The sequence below is a fragment of the Choloepus didactylus genome, chromosome 5 (genome assembly GCF_015220235.1).
Source record: "Choloepus didactylus isolate mChoDid1 chromosome 5, mChoDid1.pri, whole genome shotgun sequence".
Classification (NCBI taxonomy): Eukaryota; Metazoa; Chordata; class Mammalia; order Pilosa; family Megalonychidae; genus Choloepus; species Choloepus didactylus.
In genome coordinates this window covers 53,075,124-53,097,527 of record NC_051311.1, presented here as the reverse complement: position 1 = coordinate 53,097,527, position 22,404 = coordinate 53,075,124, and the positions used below count along the sequence as shown (strand labels likewise).

General features: G+C 42.1%; 1 protein-coding gene across 2 annotated transcripts in view; it reads right to left on the bottom strand.

Moving 5' to 3' along the window:
• Positions 1–22,404, bottom strand: part of CREB3L2 (cAMP responsive element binding protein 3 like 2) — a 124,789-nt gene that overhangs the window by 4,887 nt on the left and 97,498 nt on the right. Inside the window, exons 7-12 of one of the 2 annotated variants that reach the window (XM_037836079.1) lie at positions 22,038–22,096; positions 20,692–20,760; positions 3,189–3,288; positions 2,786–2,912; positions 1,187–1,403; positions 994–1,061 (exon numbers count right to left, since the gene is read on the bottom strand). In XM_037836079.1, coding sequence (XP_037692007.1) covers positions 1,016–1,061; positions 1,187–1,403; positions 2,786–2,912; positions 3,189–3,288; positions 20,692–20,760; positions 22,038–22,096 — 618 coding nt within the window. In that variant the 3' untranslated portion in view covers positions 994–1,015. The remainder of the gene's footprint in view (positions 1–993; positions 1,062–1,186; positions 1,404–2,785; positions 2,913–3,188; positions 3,289–20,691; positions 20,761–22,037; positions 22,097–22,404) is intronic. The other variant, XM_037836078.1, reaches the window with a different exon arrangement.

The following is a 22,404-nucleotide window of genomic DNA, read 5'->3' as shown; positions in this document are numbered from 1 at the left end:
TCTCTATTCCCAAGGTCTCTTACCATTAGCCTATCCACTCAGTCATACTCCTACCTTTATCCCAGCCAAGGGCAGACATCCCACCCAGAGGATAAACATGGTAGCTTGATCCTGGTTTGTTATAAGTTGCTTTAAATTACTGTATTTACTAAGAATATTTAGCTCCATGCTAGACTCTGGGAAGGTCTGATCCCTGTTCTAAAACTGCTAATAATCCAGAAAAAGATTTTTTTTTAAACTAATTTGAAATAATGATAAATATATAATAGAAAACAAAAATGTTATTAGGTAGTGTAACAGCCTGAAGTTCTTTAAGCATTCAAAAGATGACTATGAGGACTTTGGTATCTGGGAAGTATTGCAGAACAACTGGGATTTGAATTGGGTCTTGAATAGCCAGGCTAAGAGTAGAGAAGACTTATGGGCCAAGTGATGAAGCAGCTGAGTCTTCCATAGAAGACTGTCTAGTGGCAGCTCAAGAATTTCTCAATAATTGGAATAATAATGCCTTATCTTCTAGACTGTTAAAAGAATTAAAATGATACATTTGTAAAGTGCTTAAAGTAACAAACACTGTGTAAATATTAAATATGCATATATAATATAAATATATAAAAATACATATAGTGATGACCTTTCTCCAGCAGAACTAAGGGAAGAAAGCTAAAGAATCTGAAATGCAATCTTTCCCACTTACTTTGAAATAGCATCATTTGTGGGAGGGATATATATTTATATATATAAAACTATAAAACTATATATTGATATATAGCCTAACATATATTTACTCTTTAGTTAGAAGGAAACTCTAGAGCTTGTCTTGAAGTTGCATTTGCATAGCAAACACACTGCTATTTCTTGGGCTGTATGTTCACTTGTGTGACTTTGACGGGAGAATAAGATGGTGAGGGGAGGGATTAAAGGCCCTCCCACTGAATGGTGCCACCACTGCCAGCTCCCCGCTGATGCAGCAGGCATGGGGGGGGGGCTTACTCGGTCTTTTCCTTGTTTCTGCTTAGGGCACCTCCTGACAAGCACCAGACTCTCCATAGTTCCTGGTCCTGGAAATAGCAGAGGGATTGGACTGGTCCAATGTGGGAGAGTCCATCCCCCACATTCCAGGATGATGACTCATAAGCCATCATCAGTGCAGTAGGGGAGTTGAATCAGTGTCTATTTGACTCACAGGTGCTGCTGCAGCTCCAACAGCACTGTCTTCTCCAAGCTTGTCTCATTCGATATAATGAAATGGGGAAGATCCACATCTGGCCTGGACTCCAGCCCTGATGCCCTGAGCAGGGAGGATCCTCTGTCCCAGCCCCCAAGCTCCCCACCCGAGGATGGGCTAGACGTCTCCTCCAGGGGAGAATGCTCCTCATAGATCAGCAGGTTCCTGGATCTCACTGAGGACAGAACAAAGTAACAAGGGGTGAGCAAGAGACAACAAAGGGCACACCACCAATTCTCATTTAAGATGCCTGAAGGCCAGTAGCAGGTGACAATTGATGTATTCCTATTACTCAGGACTGAGTTGCCAAATGGAGTTGGCTGTCTTTAAAGACTTTCGCAATTTTGTGCATTCACAAATTATACTGACTATACAGACTTGGAAGAACAGTAGAAAAGCAAATAAATACAGAAGCTAACTTGCTAACCTGAATGCTTTGAAAATAAAGCTCTCCTTACCCAGCCATAACCATCTAGGGGCAACAACTCATGGAGAATGGGAACCAAATACTTGGAGACATCCAAATCCAGCTAAAATAAGGAGCATCCCCAATGCATAGGTCTCACAGGGAAACAAGGGACAATGGCAGAAAATGTGCATTTTCATTTCACAACCTGGAGAGAAGACACAAAGCCCAAGCCATAAATCAAAGGATGGAGATAGTCTCTTTCATTTTGTAGAACAGTGGCATGGCTAGATGGCTCTGCAGCAGTTTTCCACAACAAAGAAACTATGCTCCAGTTGGCTTCCATTTAAATGTAGAGAGATAGTTCCTCGGGGAAACAAAGCATTTCCCAAGAGGCCACTGAAATGATTTTGTTGAAATGCTAGCACTTCTGTCATCTACTCAGCAGGGATATACCTGCCCGGAGATCAAAGACCTTTCAGAACTGCAGAATCATCCCTACTCCAAATCCCTTATCTCCTAATTCCACACACTTGTTGTTATTAGTGTTTGATCCCTACTCACCAATCCTTTATTTCATAAATATTTGAAAGAGATAATGGATCCAGGTTAGAATATCACACACTTCCTATCTGACACCTGAATCTCCAAATTCTTTAAATATGGGGCATAATCTTTTATAAGACAGGCTGATTTCTTTAATTTGATTTTAGAATCTCATCCCATTAACAGACAATTCCACTGAATGGAGGCAGAAATTCAGGAGTTCTCTTAAAATATCATGGAAAGTTTAATGCTCCTTTGACCTCCCCAAAAAATCCACATCCCTTTATCAGAGCTCAAAAGGGAACTGTCAGAATTATCAGGGAACATAGTCTAGAGCACTAGTGAGGAAACTGTGCTCTGAAGAACTCTAGAGCATTCCCAGGGGTGCCTCATCCCAGTGCGTGGGGGGCACCAGGGGAAACCCGACAGCCTGGGCAGCAGAAACCTCTCCCCCACCCTATTCCCTCTCTTCAAATGGAGAAGCTCACTTTTACTGTTGATTTTTTTTTATTTTTTAATTTCACATAAGATTCCTTTCAGAAAGTTGAAAAATCTGGCTCTGGAGAAGTAAAACAAATTTTCCAAATTGCTGAGTGCCCTCTTACCAACAGAGGACGTGTACGGCTCTGGCATGGAATGCTGACTGGGCAGAGCCATCTTCGTGGCAGATGGATAGGGTCCACAGCCCTGAAAAAAGCTGCCAAACGCAACGGCAAAACATAACACAACGACCTGGAGGGGGAAGGAGAAGAATATGAGAAGCTGTGTACTCTGGGCTCCACAGAGCAAACCTTTAGAACTGCAACCCCTGGGAGACTTTGGGAAACTCACCTCCCCTCCATGCACCCCCAAGTCAAGTAACTATACCACAGCAAAGTAACCGCTTTAGAGTGAGCGGCATAGTTTCTCCAACCCCAGAGCCCTGAGACTTGGCAAGTTGGGGGAGGGAGTGGAGATGGGGGGGCTGGGCCAGGTGGCAGTGATCGTGCTGCCCTTTGGGAAACTCACCATGAGGCAGGTGCCAGTCTGTGTGCCTGCTAATTTGCAGGTACGAGACACCTTGCCCATAACCAAAGTCTGAAGCTTCTGTAGTTGCTGAAGGAGAGTTCTGAAAAGGCAACAAATAAAAACCATTAAGGGAGCCTGTTAGGCATGACAATGATTTCTGCTGATCTCTCCTCCCTCCCCCACTGTGCTTCAGGAAAATTGCTGCTGCTACTGAATTTGAACAAAGAGCACCAAGTAAAATTTTCCTATGGAAGAAGATACAGGTGCCAAAACCCATCACCACAGACATAGAGCTCACTGGGGCTCAGAATCTGCCCACTTTTGTGGCTTGTTGTTTTTGTGCTATTCTGAGTAAAAGATGAATGCCCAAAAATGACTTCAACATGCTATGACACTCTGATTAGCTGGGGATGGTGATAAAAGGAGAACACATTTACCCTGAGGGTGAAAAACACTGAAGAAAACAGAAGAAAGGAGAAAAACAAAAAGAGGAAAGGAGAAAAGCAAAGAGGAAAGTGACTGGCAGAGAAATGGCCAGTGGTGGCTGTGATTAGAAATGGCAGCAGAGCCACTAAGCAGCAGGCATTCTGACAACAGATATGAAGAGAGAGATAGAGAAGAAAAACAAAAATGGCCTTGTTTAGGGCAGGGAGGCAAACAGCCATCCACACCTCCAGCCTGTGGTTCTCGTAAGCTCACAGCACCTCCACAGTCATAAATGAAGCCAAAATACAGAAGAGCAAAGAAAGATGCCTGCTCAACTGAACACTCCCCCTCAGAGCCAGGGATCTGGGAAACGATCCTGTGATGCAGACTCTAGTCTTTCTTTAGCAAAAGACAGAAAGCAGGAGCAAGAAAGAGTTGTTCCATCCCTAAAATAGGACAAATGTGCACACTCTTAAAAGGAAAATGTTTGGCAATGAGAATAGTATTAAAACTCTGCTCTGTGTGACACCAGTACATAGAAAGAGCAGCTGGTGAAATTCTTTGCAGATTCTGAACACCAAGAGCCACAGAAAAGGATCTTACAACACACCCTCCTAAATTAGAGCATCTGGGATGAATTTCGCATGAGCAGTGTAAAGAGTTGAAGCTCCTTCTCGCCCTCATCTCTTATCCCAAGCCCAATGCACATGGAAAAGTGGAAAGATTTTATAAGCAGATGCTTATTCTTGACTCTCAAGTATTTTCAGAAAATTCATGCTGTGACGTGACGTTAGAAAGCCAGACAAGTTCAGCGGAAAATACCAGCAAATCACTTGTTTGCAGAAGAATCCTGGGCTTTCATAGACAGCTGCCTCTCACCTACTCCTTGAATAGCTGTACAGTGCTGGAAGAATAAGCAGCCTTTCCCAGGACTTGCAACTTCCCCTCTGACAAGTGCCAATGAAACCAGTCCTCCCAGGTTTCAGCACATTAAGGACAGGTTGGCCATAAGAATAATAACGTTTTCAGCAGTTTAAGTGGATAAAACTGGTGGGGAAATGGGAGCCTATATTAGGGAAAGCTTTCTGAATTCAAAAACTGCTGTGTGGTCCCACCTACACCATATTTGCCTTGTGTGGTGATTTAATTTAAGCAGAACAAAATCATCCATCCTGTTAACTACTATAGTCAATTTAAGTTCTATTAACTTCGAGGTCTTTTTAGTACTTTATTGTACATTTTTTTGTTTTCTGGTTACATATAGATATAATCACACATAGTTTAGACTTGGTTTATGTTTATCTATGTTCAAATCACTTCTTTAAATGTTTTCTGTACATTACTCAGGGCTGAGAAGTACCAATAGTACAATTTCTTTAATCCACTTAAAGAAAAAGTCATAACTGAATGATTCTATAATGCCGCACCTTTCCTTCCCAGTTCTTTTCTCTCTTCTCCCGAGACTTCCCAAGAGCACCCCCTCCTACCCACTAGCATGGCTGCCCTTTCAAAACAGAGAACTAAATGAGCTACTGCACCCCCATTTCCCGAGTGACCCCTTCATTCTCACAGCAGCTAAGAGTTTGCTGGCTGCAGCAAGTATCTTATTGCCCACCATCTGCTAATGCCAGCCCCAATTTCCTCACTGAGTATTTCCGGAAGACCCAGGGCAGACAGATGAGCCCACAGGTAAGGTCTGCTTATGGCCACATGGCGCAAGCCCTTTTCTCTTGCATTGTGGCCTCCTTCTCTGGTACCAATTAATAAGGTCCTCACTGCCTGCTAAGTTACAGAAAGGGATCTCCCTGCTTCCCCAGGTCCCTGCTGAAGAGCCACCACTTTAGCAATGGCTGAGCTCCTCGACTTCCCACTGGGCACTCTTGCTGCCACTGCTGTGTGCTGCATCCCTGAAGTGCTAAAGTTCAGCTGTGTTCCATGCAGAAGAGGGAAACGTGCCTGCACCCAGGCTTCAGAGCTAGATAGGACTTTCCACCTGGGTGCTAAGGTCATGTTACTTCTGCTCCAAAGACTTAGAGTGTTTCTTAAGCAAAACTACCTTTTCCAGTTCTTACCAACATTCTTATTTACCCACAACCATCACACTCTCTCTCCCTGCCTATGTACTGTTCCTTGCCCAGGTCCTTAGAGCAGGTGTCCCTAAGAAAACATTATTTGAATCACCCTTCCCTTCCAATTTCTGGCTGTGATCCCTTTGGATGAATAGTTTCCCTCCTGAAAACAGACCACCTCTAGCAGGCCAGATACCACTAAACCTTGATGGTAGTCATGCTTTAGGCTCAAGCTACAGGTGCCAAGTGCTACAAATGTGGAAGAAGGACTATTTAAGTCTGGCTAGAGAAAGCAGGGGAGGCTTCATGTCATCCTGGCTGTATGGCACTTTACTTGGCATTCAGTGGCATATTTTTTCCAAAAGCAAAGATGCTTACATTCTAAATCCAATGCAAATGAAAATGGTTGTTTAATGGTCCCGGACTTCTAACAGTTTATAATCTAACTCTTTAAGATGAGCAAACATGTAGTTTAAAAGAGTTTTGTTTTTTAAGTTTGAAATGTTAGTGGAAGGTGACAATGATTTATAATGTGCTGTTTGCTCCTGCTTCTCTTCCTTGGGTTGGTGAAGGTGAACAGGACCCAACAATAACACAATGAGTCACTGTACCAGAGTATACTCACACAAGTCCCTCAGGAATAAATCAGCTCATCCATTTCTAAAATCTAAATAGATTTATATGACCCAATAAAGTTTGGGACTTTCATATGCATACATACAACAGAAACCCTCATTTTTATCATAAGGGAAAAGGAGAAAAAATGAACAATGATGGGGTGCCCACTGATTGCGTTCTAGGCACTTCATATGCTGATTGTCTCAGCCACGTCACTAGTGAGTAGAAGACCTAAGATGTAAACCAAAACCTGTCTGACTCCATAGCTCATTTACTTTCCAACATGGTACAGCACCAATAATGTAGTAAAATTAATAACCAAAATACTTTCAGTTGAGTAGATGTTTCTTAAATCTAGTGACGTTAATACCATAGTAACAAAGCTCAACAAAGTTATCATGCCACTGTTACATATGAAAATCACAGATGGGAGAGCCACAATGAAAACCCAGGCACCAATACAACAGCCCAATGACAGTGAGATGCACACTAACAAAATTTCAGGGATAATGATCCAAATAATATCAATAAAGGCAAATAAACATTCCATGGTACATCTTTGCATATTTCAAAGATACAAAGCAGGTGGCAGATAAAAGAATCAAAGGTGCTCCTTCCTCTAGTTCAGATGTCAGGAAATCAAACCCGGGCTTTCTTTTGAAAAATGGAAAATATAAGACTTGCCACTCTTTCAGACACCACAGAAGCTGATGGTATGGCTTTAGGATTGCTACTCTGGTACAACAGGGGGCCAGGCTCCAAAAGCTGAGAAAGCTGAGTTTAGATAGCAGTACCACAGCTAAGCATCTTTAATCAAGTTAAGTTCTGAGTTTCAATTTCCTCACCTATAAAATGGGATTAATCAGTATCTCATAGGATTGTTTTGAAAATTAAATAAAATACTTATCCAAAACCTAGCATAGAGCTTAACATCTAGTAGGAATAAAAGTCAATTCCTTCCATATCATATGCTAACAGAGTAAACATGAGAGGATCTCCTCTCCTGGAATACTCTGTTTGTTGAAGCAAATACATCTTTTAATAGTGCCTGCTGTCTCTTCTTACTGGTGAGATGACTGATGTATATGATGTGTATGCGTGTGTATGTGAAACTAGTCCTCCCTACAGGAAAGCCTGTGCCCTCATAACATACATATTCGTATAGATCGGGGAGTGACATCATCAACATGGCAATGTAAACAGCTACTGAAAACTTCTCTCCAGAGATTCGATGGAAAAAGGGACAACTCTGAATTGTTTGAAACTCTGGAGGAGGATATAGACTGGAGAAAGACCCTGCAAATGCCAACTTGAAGAAAGAAGAAATATCAGGTAAGAATCTTCCGTCCTAGATCAGCCGGTCCTCTCCCCTCCCCCTCACTCGGTCTCAGAGGCACAGAACCAGCAGACGGGACCCCTCCCACTAAGTCACAGACTTTAAAAATCTCTCACAGCAGTGAGACATACCCTCATTGTTTGAAGACCGAGGGGACAGGGGAGGACATTTCAAGACCAAGATCAGTGAGGGACAAAGAGACTGAGAAAACACAGACAGAGAATGTTCCCAGCCCTGGGTCTTAAAGCCTTTCCCCCACCCTTGAGGGAAGCAGCAGTCAGCATCCTTGTCCTTGCCTTGGGGACAGCTGGAGTAATAGGTTGGCTGAGGGATTACTCTGCCACAGGTGGAGCCCCACATTGAGCCAGATTTTGGCCTGCAAAGTGAGGGCATAGGAATCCCACAGCTTCAGCCTCACTGGCTCATACAACGCCTGTGCCGGGGGGTTGGGGAGGGGTGCAGCCTCCGAGGACGATTAAGTTACTCAACAGCGCCATCTGCTGAACAGTCTGGATAATGCAAGGGAAGTAAAAGACTAAAAGATGCTTCAGATCCTTTCTTAGGAGCACAGGAGCTTGTCTACATGCCCCGTACGGAAGCCCAGCACTGTTTTGGTTGAGAAATAGGGAAGACACAACTGTTAAAGCAGGGCTCCAAAACAAACCCAGGTCTTGCTAGCTGGTGGAAAACAGAGCACCACTGGAAGCCAGCAGATCTATATTACCACACACAGTGAACTTGTTGGGGTGCCCAGTGCCTACCTCCCTCATCCCTGTGGCAGGCCATGGTGGACATCTGATTTGGGGGGGGAAGACTGGGGGGAAGAGCCAATCTGACAACTGGCCAGGAAGACAAACAAAGAAAAGATAGAGATCAAAGACAACCAACAAGAAAACCTTAAGCAAAAGAGAGAAAACAATCTCCAGAATAAACCAATCAAGAAAATCAGAAGCCTAGAGAGCAAAAAATCATGAGCCACATCAGGAAATGGAGGATATGGCCCAGTCAAAGGAAGAAAATACTACCTCCACTGAGATTCAGGAGTTGAAACTACTAATTATATATGTTCAAACAAATCTTTCAAATTAAATCAACAAGTTGAAAGAAAATGTGACAAAAGAGATAAAGGATATTAAGAAGACACTGGGTGACCATAAGGAAGAATTTGTAAGCTTGAGGAAACAAACGGCAGTACTTATAGGAATGAAAGGCATAAGAGAAGAGATGAAAAACACAATGGAGACATACAACAGCAGACCTGGAGAGGCAGAAAAAAAGGGTCAGTGAGTTGGAGGACAGGACATCTAAAATCCTGCACACAAAGGAACAGATAGGGAAAAGAATGGAAAAATATGAGCAGGGTCTCAGGGAACTGAATGACAACATGAAGTGCACAAATAACATGAAGTGCACAAATATACATGTCACAGGTGTCCCAGAAGGAGATGAGGAGGGAAAAGTGGCAGAAAGAATAACAGATGAAACATTCAGTGAAAATTTCCCAACTCTTACGAAAGACATAAAATTACAGGTCCACAAAGCACACCTTACCCCAAACAGAATTGATCCAAATAGATCAATTAGCTCAACTCCAAGACACTTACTAATCAAATTTTCAAATGTCAAAGACAAAGAGAGAATTCTGAAAGCAACCAGAAAAAAGCAATTCATCACATACAAGGGAAGCTCAATAAGACAAACTGCAGATCTCTCAGCAGAAACCATGGAGGCGAGAAGGCGTGATATATGTAGGATAATGAAAGAGAAAAACTGCCAACCAAGAATTCTGTATCTGGCAAAACTGTCTGTGCCAGTTTGAATGTATTATGTCCCCCAATCGCCATTATCTTTGATGTAATCTTGTGTGGGCAGGCATTATCAGTGTTGATTAGATTGTAATTCTTTGAGTGTTTCTTTGGAATGTGTCCCACCCAGCCGTGGGTGATGACTCTGATTGGATAATTTCCACGGAAGTGTTGCTCCGCCCATTCAGGATGGGTCTAAGTTGATCAGTGGAGCCATATAAATGAGCTGACATAACAGAGGGAACTCAGTGCAGCTTTGAGTGATGTTTTGAGGAGCAGCTACAGCCAAGAGGGACACTTGGAAGAAAGCACAGGAGTTGAAGACGGCCGTTGAAAGCAGACTCTTACTCCAGAGAAGCTAAGAGAAGACAAATACCCCAAGTGCAGCTGTGAGTGATGTTTTGAAGAGGAGCAAGCTTGCTAGAGAGGAATGTCCTGGGAGAAAGCCATCTTGAAACCAGAACTTTGGAGCAGAAGCTAGCCACGTGCCTTCCCAGCTAACAGAGGTTTTCCGGACACCATTGGCCATCCTCCAGTGAAGGTACCCGATTACTGATGTGTTACCTTGGACACTTTATGGCCTTAAGACTGTAACTGTATAGCCAAATAAACCCCCTTTTAATAAAAGTCAATCCATCTCTGGTGTTTTGCATTCTGCAGCATTAGCAAACTAGAACACTGTCCTTCAAAAATGAGGGAGAGTATAAAATACTTATAAAAAGACACTAAGAGATTTTGTGAACTAGAGACCTCCTCTACGAGAAATACTAAAGGGAGTACTACAGACAGATAGGAAAAGACAGGAGAGAGAGGTTTGGAGAAGAGTGTAGAAATGAAGATATCAGGAGATAGAGGATAGAGATCTGGTATTTGATGTCGAAGGAAGATAGAACGTTTTAAAGGATTGATTGTATAGGTCCAGAAATGGAGAGCAAAATACTGTGTGATGGTAGCACAATATTGTAAGTACAGTGAAAAAAGATGACTGTGAATACAGTTGAAAGGGGAAGGTTAGGGGTATGTATGACACCAGAAGGAAAGATAGAAGATAAAGACCAGGACTGTATAACTTAGTGAAACCTAGAGTGGTCAATGAATGTGATTAAATGTACAAATCTAAGAATGTTTTTACATGAGGGAGCAGCAAGAGGAAATGAAGTTGTGAGGTATGAAACTAGGTGAACTGACTGTGGGGACAGTAGGTTGAGTGAAATAAGCCAGAAATGAAAAGGCAAACATAATGTCTCACTAATATGGACTAATAATATGCAAACTCTGAGAATTGAATCTGGGAGCATGGGTTATCAGGGGAAGGCTTATGTAAAGGTTCCTAGATTATAAACTCTTACAGCAGTCATATCGATTCATGAGTTGTAACAGTTATTTCTAAATTTTGAGATGCTGAGCTGTTTGTATGTGACGTGGTAGGTCCCTGGAGCTTCAGGTGTCTGAGTGGCACTTGGGACTCAGAGCCAGAGTTTGGAGGCTGTGAGTGTCAGTGTTGCCCCATGAATCAACTGTTAAAGAAGCTGAAAAGATCAGACTTAGATTGGAGATATGAATGAAATGGACTTGGTTGAGATTGGGGTAGATCAGACTAAAGGGTAGAGGATGATATTAATTGTACTTTAAAACTTTGGCTTCTGTGTGAGACCAAAGGAAGAGATGTTTATTTGGTGCAAAATCTATATTTTCTGTAGCAAACTATATAATTTAATTTGATCAGTTTACTCAAATACCATAATTACTTGTAACCTTGACTAGTGTGCCTGTTTGGATGTATTATGTCCCCCCAAATACTGTGTTCTTTGATGCAATCTTGTGGAGGAAGAAGTATTAGTTTTGCTTAGGTTGGAATCTTTGGATTACTTTGTTTCCATGGAGATGTGACCCATCCAACCGTGGGTAATTCCTTTGATTAGATTATTTCCATGGAGCTGTGGCCCCACCCATTCAGCATGGCTCTTAATTAAATCACTGGAACCCTTACAAGTACTCAGAAAGAAGGAGCTCATTGCTTCAGCCAAGAGAGAAATTTTGAAGATGGCTGCTGAAAGCAGACTTTTGCTGACACTTTGTAAATGCTAGCCCAGTGTTTGCCTGGGAGAAACTAAGAGAATACCACCAGACGCTTAGATAGAAACATCCTGGGAGAAAGCCATTTTGAAATGCAACCTGGGAGGAAAGGAAGAAGATGCCAGACACGTGCCTTCCTAGACAACCGAGTTGTTCCTGGTGCCACTGACCATCCTTCTGTGAAGGCACCCTGTTGTTGATGCCTTAGCTTGGACACTTTTATGGCCTTAAGACAATAACTTTGTAACCAAATAAACCCCCTTTATAAAAGCCAATCCGTTTCTGGTATTTTGCATAATGGCAGCACTAGCAAACCAGAACAACTAAGAAGTGAGATCTCGTTGGTTTGTACAGGTTAGCATGAAGCCCCAATACAACCCAGAGTAATCTGGGCAGAGAATAAAAATGTATTTGCAAAGTCCCCTTGAGGGACAGGGGGTAAATGTGGAAATATTAAACTTCCCCACCTGGGGAATTCCTGATATTCTTGCAACCATTGGGGACAACCAGCTTAGTAGTCTGAAACCTTGATCTTGGGGCTTGCCCTTATGAAGCTTGTTACTGCAAAGGAGAAGCTAAGCCTACTCATAATTGTGCCTAAGAGTCACCCCCAGAGAACCTCTTTTGTTGCTCAGATGTGGCCCCTTTCTCTAAGCCAACTCAGCAGGTAAACTCACTGTCCTCCCCCCTACATTGGACATGACTCCCAGGCATATAAATCTCCTTGGCAATGTGGGACGTGACTCCCGGGGATGAAACTGAACTCTACACCATGTGACTAAGAAAGCCTTCTGGACCAAAAGGGGGAAGAGATATGAAACAAAATACAGGTTCAGTGGCTGAGAGATTTCAAATGGAGTCGAGAGGTCATTCTGGAGGTAACTCTTATGCATTATATAGATATCCCTTTTTAGTTTTTAGTTTACTAGAATAGTTCGAAGGAAATATCTGAAACTGTTGAACTGCAATCCAGTATCCTTGATTCTTGAAGGCAAGCATATAATTATATAATTACATCGTGTGACCATGTGACTGTGAAAACCTTATGGCTCCAACTCCCTTTATCCAGTGTATGGACAAATGCAAAGAAAAATGGGAACATAAATTAAATGAATAATATGGGGGAGGAAGGGTATGGGATGTTTTGGGTGTTCTTTTTACTTTTATTTTTATTCTTATTTTTATTTTTTTGAGTCATAAAAATGTGCAAAAATTGTGATGAATGTGCAACTGTATGATGATACTGTGAACAACTGTTTTACACTTTGGATAATTGTATGCTATGTGAATATATTTCAATAAAAAATAAAAACATAGGGGAAAAAAAACCTTTTGGTACTTTCTTTGATACCACTGGAACAGAGGCAGACCTGCCTGCAGCACTGGGAGCTAGGATGATAGCTGTTATCCTGCTTGGGGGAAGGGCTGGGTGGAGAAGAGGCAGCCATCAGTCATCAGATAAAATGGAAGAATTATTTTTAAACTAAGGCTATAAAAAGTCAACTGTAGGACAGATCCAACGGTGAGCTCAAAGCTCAGTGTAAACTTCTCCTTATTATTGTATTTTAAATCATCAGTGATCATGGCTAATTATGGCTTAATGAATTCTTGGGCTTCCCGGAGCAAGGTCTTAATTTAGAGAAAGGAGTACTCCCAGCATATGTTTATCTGGGCCAACAGATTTTTCACAACTTGTTAAATAGTGGTGCCCAACAATCTATTGAAAATGTGGATTTTGTCCTGTCATGAGCTGTAAAAATAAATTTAGTGGCTATCCTCATACAGTTCCTTGCAAAAGAGCAGTCAAAGGCAGCTGCCAGCCTTGCTCAAAATAAAGTGTCATCCATATCTTGGGAGGAGTATCACAGGAAATTGGGCAAAACATTCAAAAGTAGCCAAGAGTGTGAGGCACAATCTTACAATAACTGGGAAATGCATCAACAGCCTCATATGTTTTCACTTGGTTTAATTTTCTTCTCTTCTGTTTCCTTTATTTATGAGAGAGAGAGAGATTGACACACAGAGAGAGGGAGGGAGTATGGCTGTCACATGTTATACTTGGAACATTCAGGTTCCTGATTTCCCACTGGAGGCAGAAACCAGGACCCAAGAAAAACAATAAACTGGTGGTTCCCAGTTACTTGCTGTGCTGGGAGCTTCAAACCAGACCCTCCCTGGAGATATACTTTCCATCAAATCCTGTAACACACCTTGCTCAGAAACGGAAATAGCTGGGCTGGAGTATGGGTATGTATGCGCACATATGTGTGCATATAAACTACTCCCTGGGTAAATCAGGCACCTTCAGAGGTGCAGAAACTTTTTTTCCACACCCCCTAAAGAACTTTCTAGAACAGAAATGGCCAACTTCTAAGACATGAATCACTAGTGGGTTGTGAAATCAGTTGGGTTGTGACCAACATGTTTTTTTTTAGTGAAATAGAATCAAATAGAATACACATCAAAAGGTATCACATATAGTAAATAAGTATTAATCTGTGAAATATCCATGTTAGTTACGTATATGATATGCATTCATGTGTATGTGTATAGGTTTATGTATGTGCAGTATGCTCTGAGCCAGTATATAAAATGTAAAATGATTATAATTAAAAAAAGTTGGGAATGCCTCTTATCTAGTGCACACCTGCAAAAAAAAAAAAAAAAAAAAAAAATAGTGACTAACAGTGGCCCCATGATGGAAGAGGTAAGCATCTGTGTCCTTCTGAGGCAGAATTCCACCTGAATCCCTCCCCCCCATCCCCACTGCAGTCATCTAGAATTAGTGTCTTAGCAGTCCTGCAGGTTTAGGAGTGAGAGTGTCCCAAAGTAGGAAGAGTATGAAAAAAATCTACCTCAAAGTCCTGGGGTGGAGGGTAGAGAGGTGATGGGATATAATACTCTTAATTAGAAATTTACTCATTCCATAAGGATATTCAGCAAGAATCACAAACTGTCTCAAAGATTTTTAAATACTGCAGTATGACATGTACAAAAGACAACCCCTTCAGCTAAAATCCTAAACTTAGAGAGTAAATACACATTTGCTTATGATCCTTTATTTAAGTTTTTGAAGGTTGTTCATGGGACTCTGGCCTAAATGAAAACAAAGGAACAAACTGCCTTCTTATTCTTTCTGCATAACTGCTATATTATAGGAGGTTTATTTATTTTTGCAGGGATCAGAGAGAATTTCTGAAAATACTATAGTACCACTGGCCCAGGAACATACAAAAAAGAGACTTCTAGTATGTTTTCCTTGGCTGTGAGATTTCTAATTTAACCACCAAGTTACACTAAAATTCCTTCCTTAACGCTCTAGGGAACTTAGTCTAGTACCCAAAAATCCTTTAGGTTTGAAATATTTTCCCTTGAAAACAAAGTTTATACACCTCACACTACCAGAAGATAGAAATAATGAAGAAATGAAAACCGAAGATAAAAGTCTACAGAGGAGAAACTTGGGCCATTTTTAATCAGTGCTTGAATGGCTTCTGTGTGCACAGCTGGGAGTGGGATGAGCCAGTTACGGTTGGTCTAGAGGAAAAGAACTCACACCACAGAAGACTATAATAATGTGCAGGGAGCAAATATACAAAACAAATACAAATGGACACAGCTGTGTGGTCTAAACAAAAGCATTAGGAGAGCCAGAAAATAGTCAAAGCCCTACAGAATCAGCTGAAAAGCCTTTGCCAGAAACACATACGGATTTTAAAGAACAGGAAGGTTGGAGTGAGATGGGGAGGAGGACTACGACGGAATATTCTAACTAGGAAGATAACTTAAGAGAAAAGTTAAAGGGGATTATTAAACAATTCTTATTTCTGAAACAATAGAGATATGTGGTCAGGACAGGCATGTCTCTTACTTCCATGAGGGCTGGAGAAAGAGTATGAATGACGCTTACACTAAACATCTTAAGGTTTCTCCTCACCTCACCCACTCCAAAGTCTGCCCACAAGACCCCTTCTCCACCCATTCCTGCTAACTTATCTAAGGCTGGGTTTCAATTTAGGATTCTCGGCCTCTCCAGGGTTCCTTGCCAAAATGTGGTGGTATGGACAAAACTACCCCAGGCCACAGCCAGCTCTAGCTCTCTCATTGTTCCCATCCCTGTCTCTACCCCACACCAGTTTTGAGAGACAGTCCTCCCTGGGTCTCTTAGTCAACACGCTTTGCTGGGTATGCTAAGACTGAAAGGCCCTGGCCACTGTTTTACACTGGCCATTTTTCAGGGTTGTTTATGAAGCTGGTAGCCTTGAGAGATGAGGTAATGGCTCCCCATGGACAAAATGCAGATTTGCTTACTGCTTAGTATAAAACCAGTGGATTCCCCAAGCCCAGGATTCCTTAACTATAACAAAATCCTACTGTGAACACAGCATTCATCTGGGCCCATCATAGGACATGGGAGCAAGGAGAACAGATGCAAATATGTTGAAGCTCATGCTGTTTGCTGTGCTGTGAGTAATAAACTCTTCTGACCCAGTACTCTTCCATCTTCTGTAAAGAGGATAAAATTGAACCCCAGACCTGACACACAAAGAAGGATCTCATGTACACTTGCCTGTAAATTCAAACTCCATACACAGCCTTCACAAAGACCTGCCTTGGGCCATTCTCTGGGCTTAGGTGTGCATACTGGTGGCCGGGTGTACCCTTTGGAGAACAGACTGGGGTAGAAGTCCAAACAGGCCCTGGATGTGGGCTAAGGTCCTTTGGGGAGGAAATTCCAAGAACCCAGATACCAAGGAATGGCCTGAGAAGGGGAGGGTGAGAGCTCCAGGTAGACACATCTCCTTGGCACTGCTAAATACCTGTCCCACGGAGAGGGTGTGGCTAGAGGAGAGGCAAAGCAAGGCCCTCTAAAACGTTGGGTCCAAAGCAAGGACCCTCTTGCCTGAGTTTAAAGTCAGTCCTGTGCTGGGGAAAGATAATCATCCTTAAAGGACAGACGGGCCCAGCAGCAAAAGAAATAACGGTGAAGTTAAAAAAAAAAAAAAAAAGCCAAGTGGCTGGCCTTTATTCTACTGCTACATGTTCAGATAACCATAACTTCACTGGGCCTTAGTTTTCTCTTCTGTAAAATGAACAAATTGGGGGTTAAATAAGATGATCACTAAAGAGTTTTTTAAATCTAAGCTCCTATGACTCTACAAATCAGAGCTAGATGAGAAGGACAGTGGCTCAGAGCCCTAAAGAGACATGAAAGCAAAATAAGTAATAGATGAAGAAAACTGAGACACAAACACAAAACCGATGGACTGGCCAGGATATGCGAATGACCTGTGCAGAAGAAAAAGATACAAGGGCTTCTGGAAAAGAAGTAAGAAAAACAAGGATCAATTTCTTAGGAATGAGACAAGGGTGGTGCCATCCAGAAAGCTCGCATTATGGAGGGATGGTTAAGCATAGGGAAGCCAGGAGAATTCTCCAACAGCCACAAATACATGAGCATCGCTCCTAGCTTAGTAAGTGAAAGTGTATTTCCTGACTGAGCAGAGGAAGAAGGGCCCCCTGGGAAACCATCTCACTTGCATCTTACACATTTCTTGATGGCGTGCAATTAGTGGATCACCTCAGCCAAGGAGTGTGAAGGTGCTTTCACGCTCTCTCAACTCTGCTCTGGGAGGCTCCAGGGGTAAAGCTGAAGAAAGGCTAAGAGGGCGTCTTCATCTCCTCCCGTTACCATCCTCTTCCAGTTTTCCTGAGCTTAGATAAATGGGTCTTTTCACCCAGAAACCACTAATATGGGTAGGTAGCTGCTGCTGAGTCCAGTACAAAGAAGGACACTCTGAAATGACTCAAACTGAACACTAATTCTCATATGGACAGATGGAAAACTCTCTGGTGGGGTATGGCACAGAACTGGAAAAGTGTAAAGAGGTATAATTTTTCCTATATTTGGTCAATGATAAAGCATCTACTCTCCTTTCATGTCCATGTCATGACACTTGAAACAATGGCACCCAAGGTCTCCAACTGGAGTTGGTGACCCAGGATCTTGTTCACTTATAACATTCATTTCTCCTTCTGTCCAGCTACCTCCAAAGGATTATAATTCGAGAAGCATGAACAGCAACACAAACACAGGTGTGAGTTCATTAGGCCTAACCCTGTACTTATTTCAAACTCTGGATCACTTATATGGTGTGCTGGGAGTAAAGGTTCCACAAGTCTTCCCTTGCCATACACCAAAAACACCAACACCCTGTGGCTGGGTTGGGCACAGGAAATTGCCAATGTTTACATTTAGTCATTTTGGTTAGTGTGGTGATTTCTAAACTACTGTTCCCTGCACAAGGGGAGAACCTAGGCAGAGAATAAGAGAAAGGGGAAAGAGGAAGTTGGAGGGACTGCAGGATCACCTTCCCTGTTTCAGTAAGGGCAGCTCTGCTTTTATTTATTTACCTCTTGAGTCAAAATACATTAAAAGCTGCTGGGTTTAGATATTATATCCCTAGGAGTCCTCAGATAAAATTATCCTTGGGAAGACTACAGATTAATCGACTGCCGACCATTGCTATCTTAAAAGATTGTCTACTCAGAGAGGTAAGTTTTGAAGAGGGAGAAGAAATGAGAGGAAATACACACAGGAACACTGGTGGGAAACCACCGTGGAGGCTCCTCACAGTCCAGGGACAGAGGGAGGCAATTGGGAAAGGGGAAGTGGGGGGAGGAGGCATCAACAAACTTTCCCTGCTTTAACAGGTGGACGACCACTAGCTCTGGCCATTTTCATTAACAGCAACCAGTGCTGTTAGGGAAGGCTCAGATACCATTATCATGAGGTAGTATTTTTTCTCATGGAGTTTCAAGTAGGCTCAATGACTGGGAAAAGGTTCTTACACAGTGAGCAGAGCAGACAGAGGGAAAAATCAACACTGACTCTCAGGCAACAACATAAGATATGCTGACCATTTTCCCAAGATCAAATATGTCATGTTCCCATAAATTGTATTTTATTATAGCCAATATCATATTAAAATAGGTATGACAATTATTTAAAAAGATAAAAACAGTTGGCAAAACATGGATTGTTGTTACATGGAATCAGATGTACCTTATGTCAGTGTTACTCAAATTAAAGTTCTTTATCAAAATCTGATAGAAACAAAGACTCTGTACAAATATACTTATTGATATTAAAATATTTCCAGTGTACTTTGTTAAATGGAAAGGCACTTTAACACAAAAGCCTGTACAATAGAAATGCACACATATAAAATATTCCAAAATGGAAAGATACCCTGGGTGACAGGATTGGATTTCTTTTCTTTTTTGTTTACCTATAGTTCCTCCTTTATTTATACCATAGGCATATATCACTTACGGGTTTTTTAATTAAAAAAAAAATATGATAGGACATAAAAATATGGTAGTAAGCCTAGCGAGGTGAAGGAGCGATCTTTCCCAGGGGAGGTGGCAGTGCAGGAGCCTCTCATCCACCTGCGCCCTGTGCTGCACCTTTGCTGCCCCCGTGTGGCAGGGAAAGGCCTGACAACTGGAGCGCCAAGACCAAACCTGGAAAAAAACTCGGTCCTGTCTTTGATAGATTCTTCTTCCTCCTTTCACCCATGCTTGGCCTGAATTTGTCCCACTCGTGAACGTGAGGCCCTTTCATAGCAGCAAGTGCAAGGATGGGTGCCAGAGCTCCTCGAAGCTAACGAGATGGAGGGAGTCAGGATCTGGAAGACCAAAAACGCCTCTGGAAATCCCCTCTGACAGCAGTGAAGGTGGAGTGAGAAGGGATGAAGCCTCAGGAGACTAATGGCCAAAGGCAAGCAGTGAAACCAGAATCCAAAAGTGGATTCTGCTACGTCTCCCTTACCTCAGGGGATCAAGGTCACGGCACACTGAGCTGGTGGCCTCTACTCCCTTTAGGAGTCTGCCTACAGAGCATCTGAGGTGAACTGCCACTGACCTGCTAGACGAGCACATGCTTCCAGTAACAGAAGGAAATTTAGTGGGTTCACAATGTCCAATGTCCCACTAATGCTGGTTTTAACTTACAAGTAGATTAGCCTGCTATCTGAGCAACAAACTACAAAGATTCAGCTAACTGGAGTCAATTTTAATGAAAGTATCAGAAAATACACAAATAGATGTAACCTGATCTCTTAAAATTGGCAAAATTATCAGGCATTTATGTTAAGCCTTAAAATGATTAATTAATATTTTGCTTAACCTTCAAATCAATTTCTCTCTGTTTGGTTGTTGGACAGAATTCTCTAACTAATGAATACTTTAATCTTCAAAGTATAGGTATGCACCAAGTATGCATATGAACATTCATATTCTAGATGAAACTCTCCAACAACCTATACCTTAACCTATATGGGTTTCTTATGCCCTTTTGCTTAACCCTATACCTTAATTCCTTTCTCTTATATATGACCCAGGGCTAAATCTCAATTTATTCTTCTCATAAAGAAGCTCTGGAGCCAAATTGCCTGGGTTCAAATCACAGCTCTTTCTGGCCTTTACTGTGTGACCATGGGCAAATCTCCTAACCTCTCTGAGTCTCATTTAATCCCCTCTACATAATGAGGATAATAATAGTACCATCTTATAGGGCTGTTGAAAGGTTAAATGAGTTATTATCTATAAAGTGCTTAAAACAGTGCCCAGCATAGTAAGTGCTAGAAGAATTCATTAACTCAGTCTGAGCCATAGTTATTCTTCAAAATGGGTTTGAAATATAACTAATAAATTTTTTTATCAATTAAAAAAACAAACATGGTTTTCTCTTTTTCTTCATTAATAAACACCATTTATTACTAAAGTTGAGTGACAATGAAGTGGACAGTACCTCCCTGACCACCTCTAAAGTTTGATGTAATTTCCAGAAGGCCTCATTTTCCTCCAAGCTTCTCCTCTTACCCCCACATAACAGTCCTTGTCAGGATCAACCTCTTCACCAATCCTGTGTCTTGTAGGAAAAGTAAAGACTGTGTGCATGTGCATGTGTGTATGTGTGTATGTGTGTGTGCATGTGAGTCCGTACATGTGTCTGTAGCAGGAACAGGTGGGTTGGAGTAACATCCTGGCACAACCACACTTTCAACATGATCTCCAATTTTCTTCATTTCTGATCCTGGATTCTGTGCCCCTTCTTTCCCCACCTTCCACTAGGCATCTCCATCAGTTCTTACTCTGGCTACACTTACCTATTGGTGTTCTCCAGAACCTCTACCTTCTTCCGAAGCTCCAAGTTTTCGGTTGAACAAGACTCCACTCTACAGAGGAGAGAGAAAGAAGAAAATCAGTTATTATCAACAGAGCAAAAACTAAGCCAGGGGCTAGGGTGGAGACAGGGTGAGGATCAGGGAAAGGAGGGAAATCAGCTACTCCAGGAAGGTGAGGGAAAGAGCTTGGTCAACTGAAAGTGAGAAAGTGAGAAGGCTGAGAAGACAAAGAAAAGGGGGGTGGAGAAGTTGAGTAACAAATGCCTTGATAATGGAAAATGATTATGGGTAGCACAAAATAAAAACCTTTTTCAGGGTGTCACAGCCATGTTTTCTCTCACCTCTTCCCTATTTCCCTCAATGCTCATCAATCTGCTCCCTCCATGCTGCCAGGACCTGGATGCTTCTGGTTGCACTCCTGGCCAGGAGGACTGATGAGAAGCCATGGGACTTGGTGGGGAGTGGGGACCAGGGGACATACACATCCCAGAGAGATATTCATACAAATATCTGGGCCCTGGATGCCTGCAGAATATGATGGAATAGAATGGGGCTACCTAATGCTAAATTACCAACACTTAACCGGGTGACAGAAACACTGACTTTCAATGGGAACTTCTAGGCTCAGCCAGAATCCATTGACCACTTCTTTCCCCAGATACATAAGAAGGTTCATTTCTGGGTCTGGGGCCTCATTGTCACCTTGAAATGATATTAGTTTATCAGCTGGAGGACTCTTTTCTAGGCCTAATATAAAATTGCATTTAATTTGTATTTTCTAACAGCACTCCTGACATTCCAGGCTTTTCAGAAGAACAGAGGGTGCCTTCAAGGGCTACTGCAAAAAGAGTGAGCCACCTATAGTAAGAATTTTAGTGGACAGAAAATAAAGAATGCCAGTCTTACTTACACCATTCCTTGTTTGCTCTTGTGTGAGGGAATGTGGCCAATGGGAATTGATTCAATTGCACTGCTCCTTTCTGCAAAAACACTGCCTTCTCCTCTGAAAAATTCCAGGAATAGGCATGGATGCTAATATTTGTACTTGTTTCAAAGGAAGCCTTCAAGGATTCAGTGATCCCTGGTTGGAAAAACTGGTACATGTGCCTAATGCAATGGACTGCACTTATTGCTTCTTTCCACACTTATAAGCTTTCCTTTCCAAATCACCAGTAGGTGGCAGGAAAAACATAGCTGATAAACCAACAGGCTTTAAAGATGGCAAGGAAGAGGAACTTAGCTGCTTTTTAAGGAAAGCAGATTGTTACCACAGTCTCAGTCTTCTAGTTATTGCCCAATAAACCTAACCAGTTTGTCAGGAGTCTTACTTTTTCTCCAAGCTGTCCATGTATTCTTTCTTCTTTCTCCTACTTTCCTGGGCAGAAATCTGAGATAAGGGGGAAAAAAGGATTAATTTCCAGTTATATAAGGAAACCAATTATATGTAAATGGAAGGCAGGAAGCCATCAGCACAGAAATCACCAAAGTCCTACTCATGTTTGTGGCCACTCCTCATTTCTTTAGGCTCACCTCCTAATCACCTATTCTGTCCTCCCTGGTTTCAACCAGCCTATGCCCTCACCCACTAGGCCCCAAGTGGAAAGAGCACTGAGCCAGGAGTCAGAACAGAACATGTCGGATTTAGTCACTGCTTGTCACAAACCATCCCTATGGTCTTAGGTAAATGATTTCACC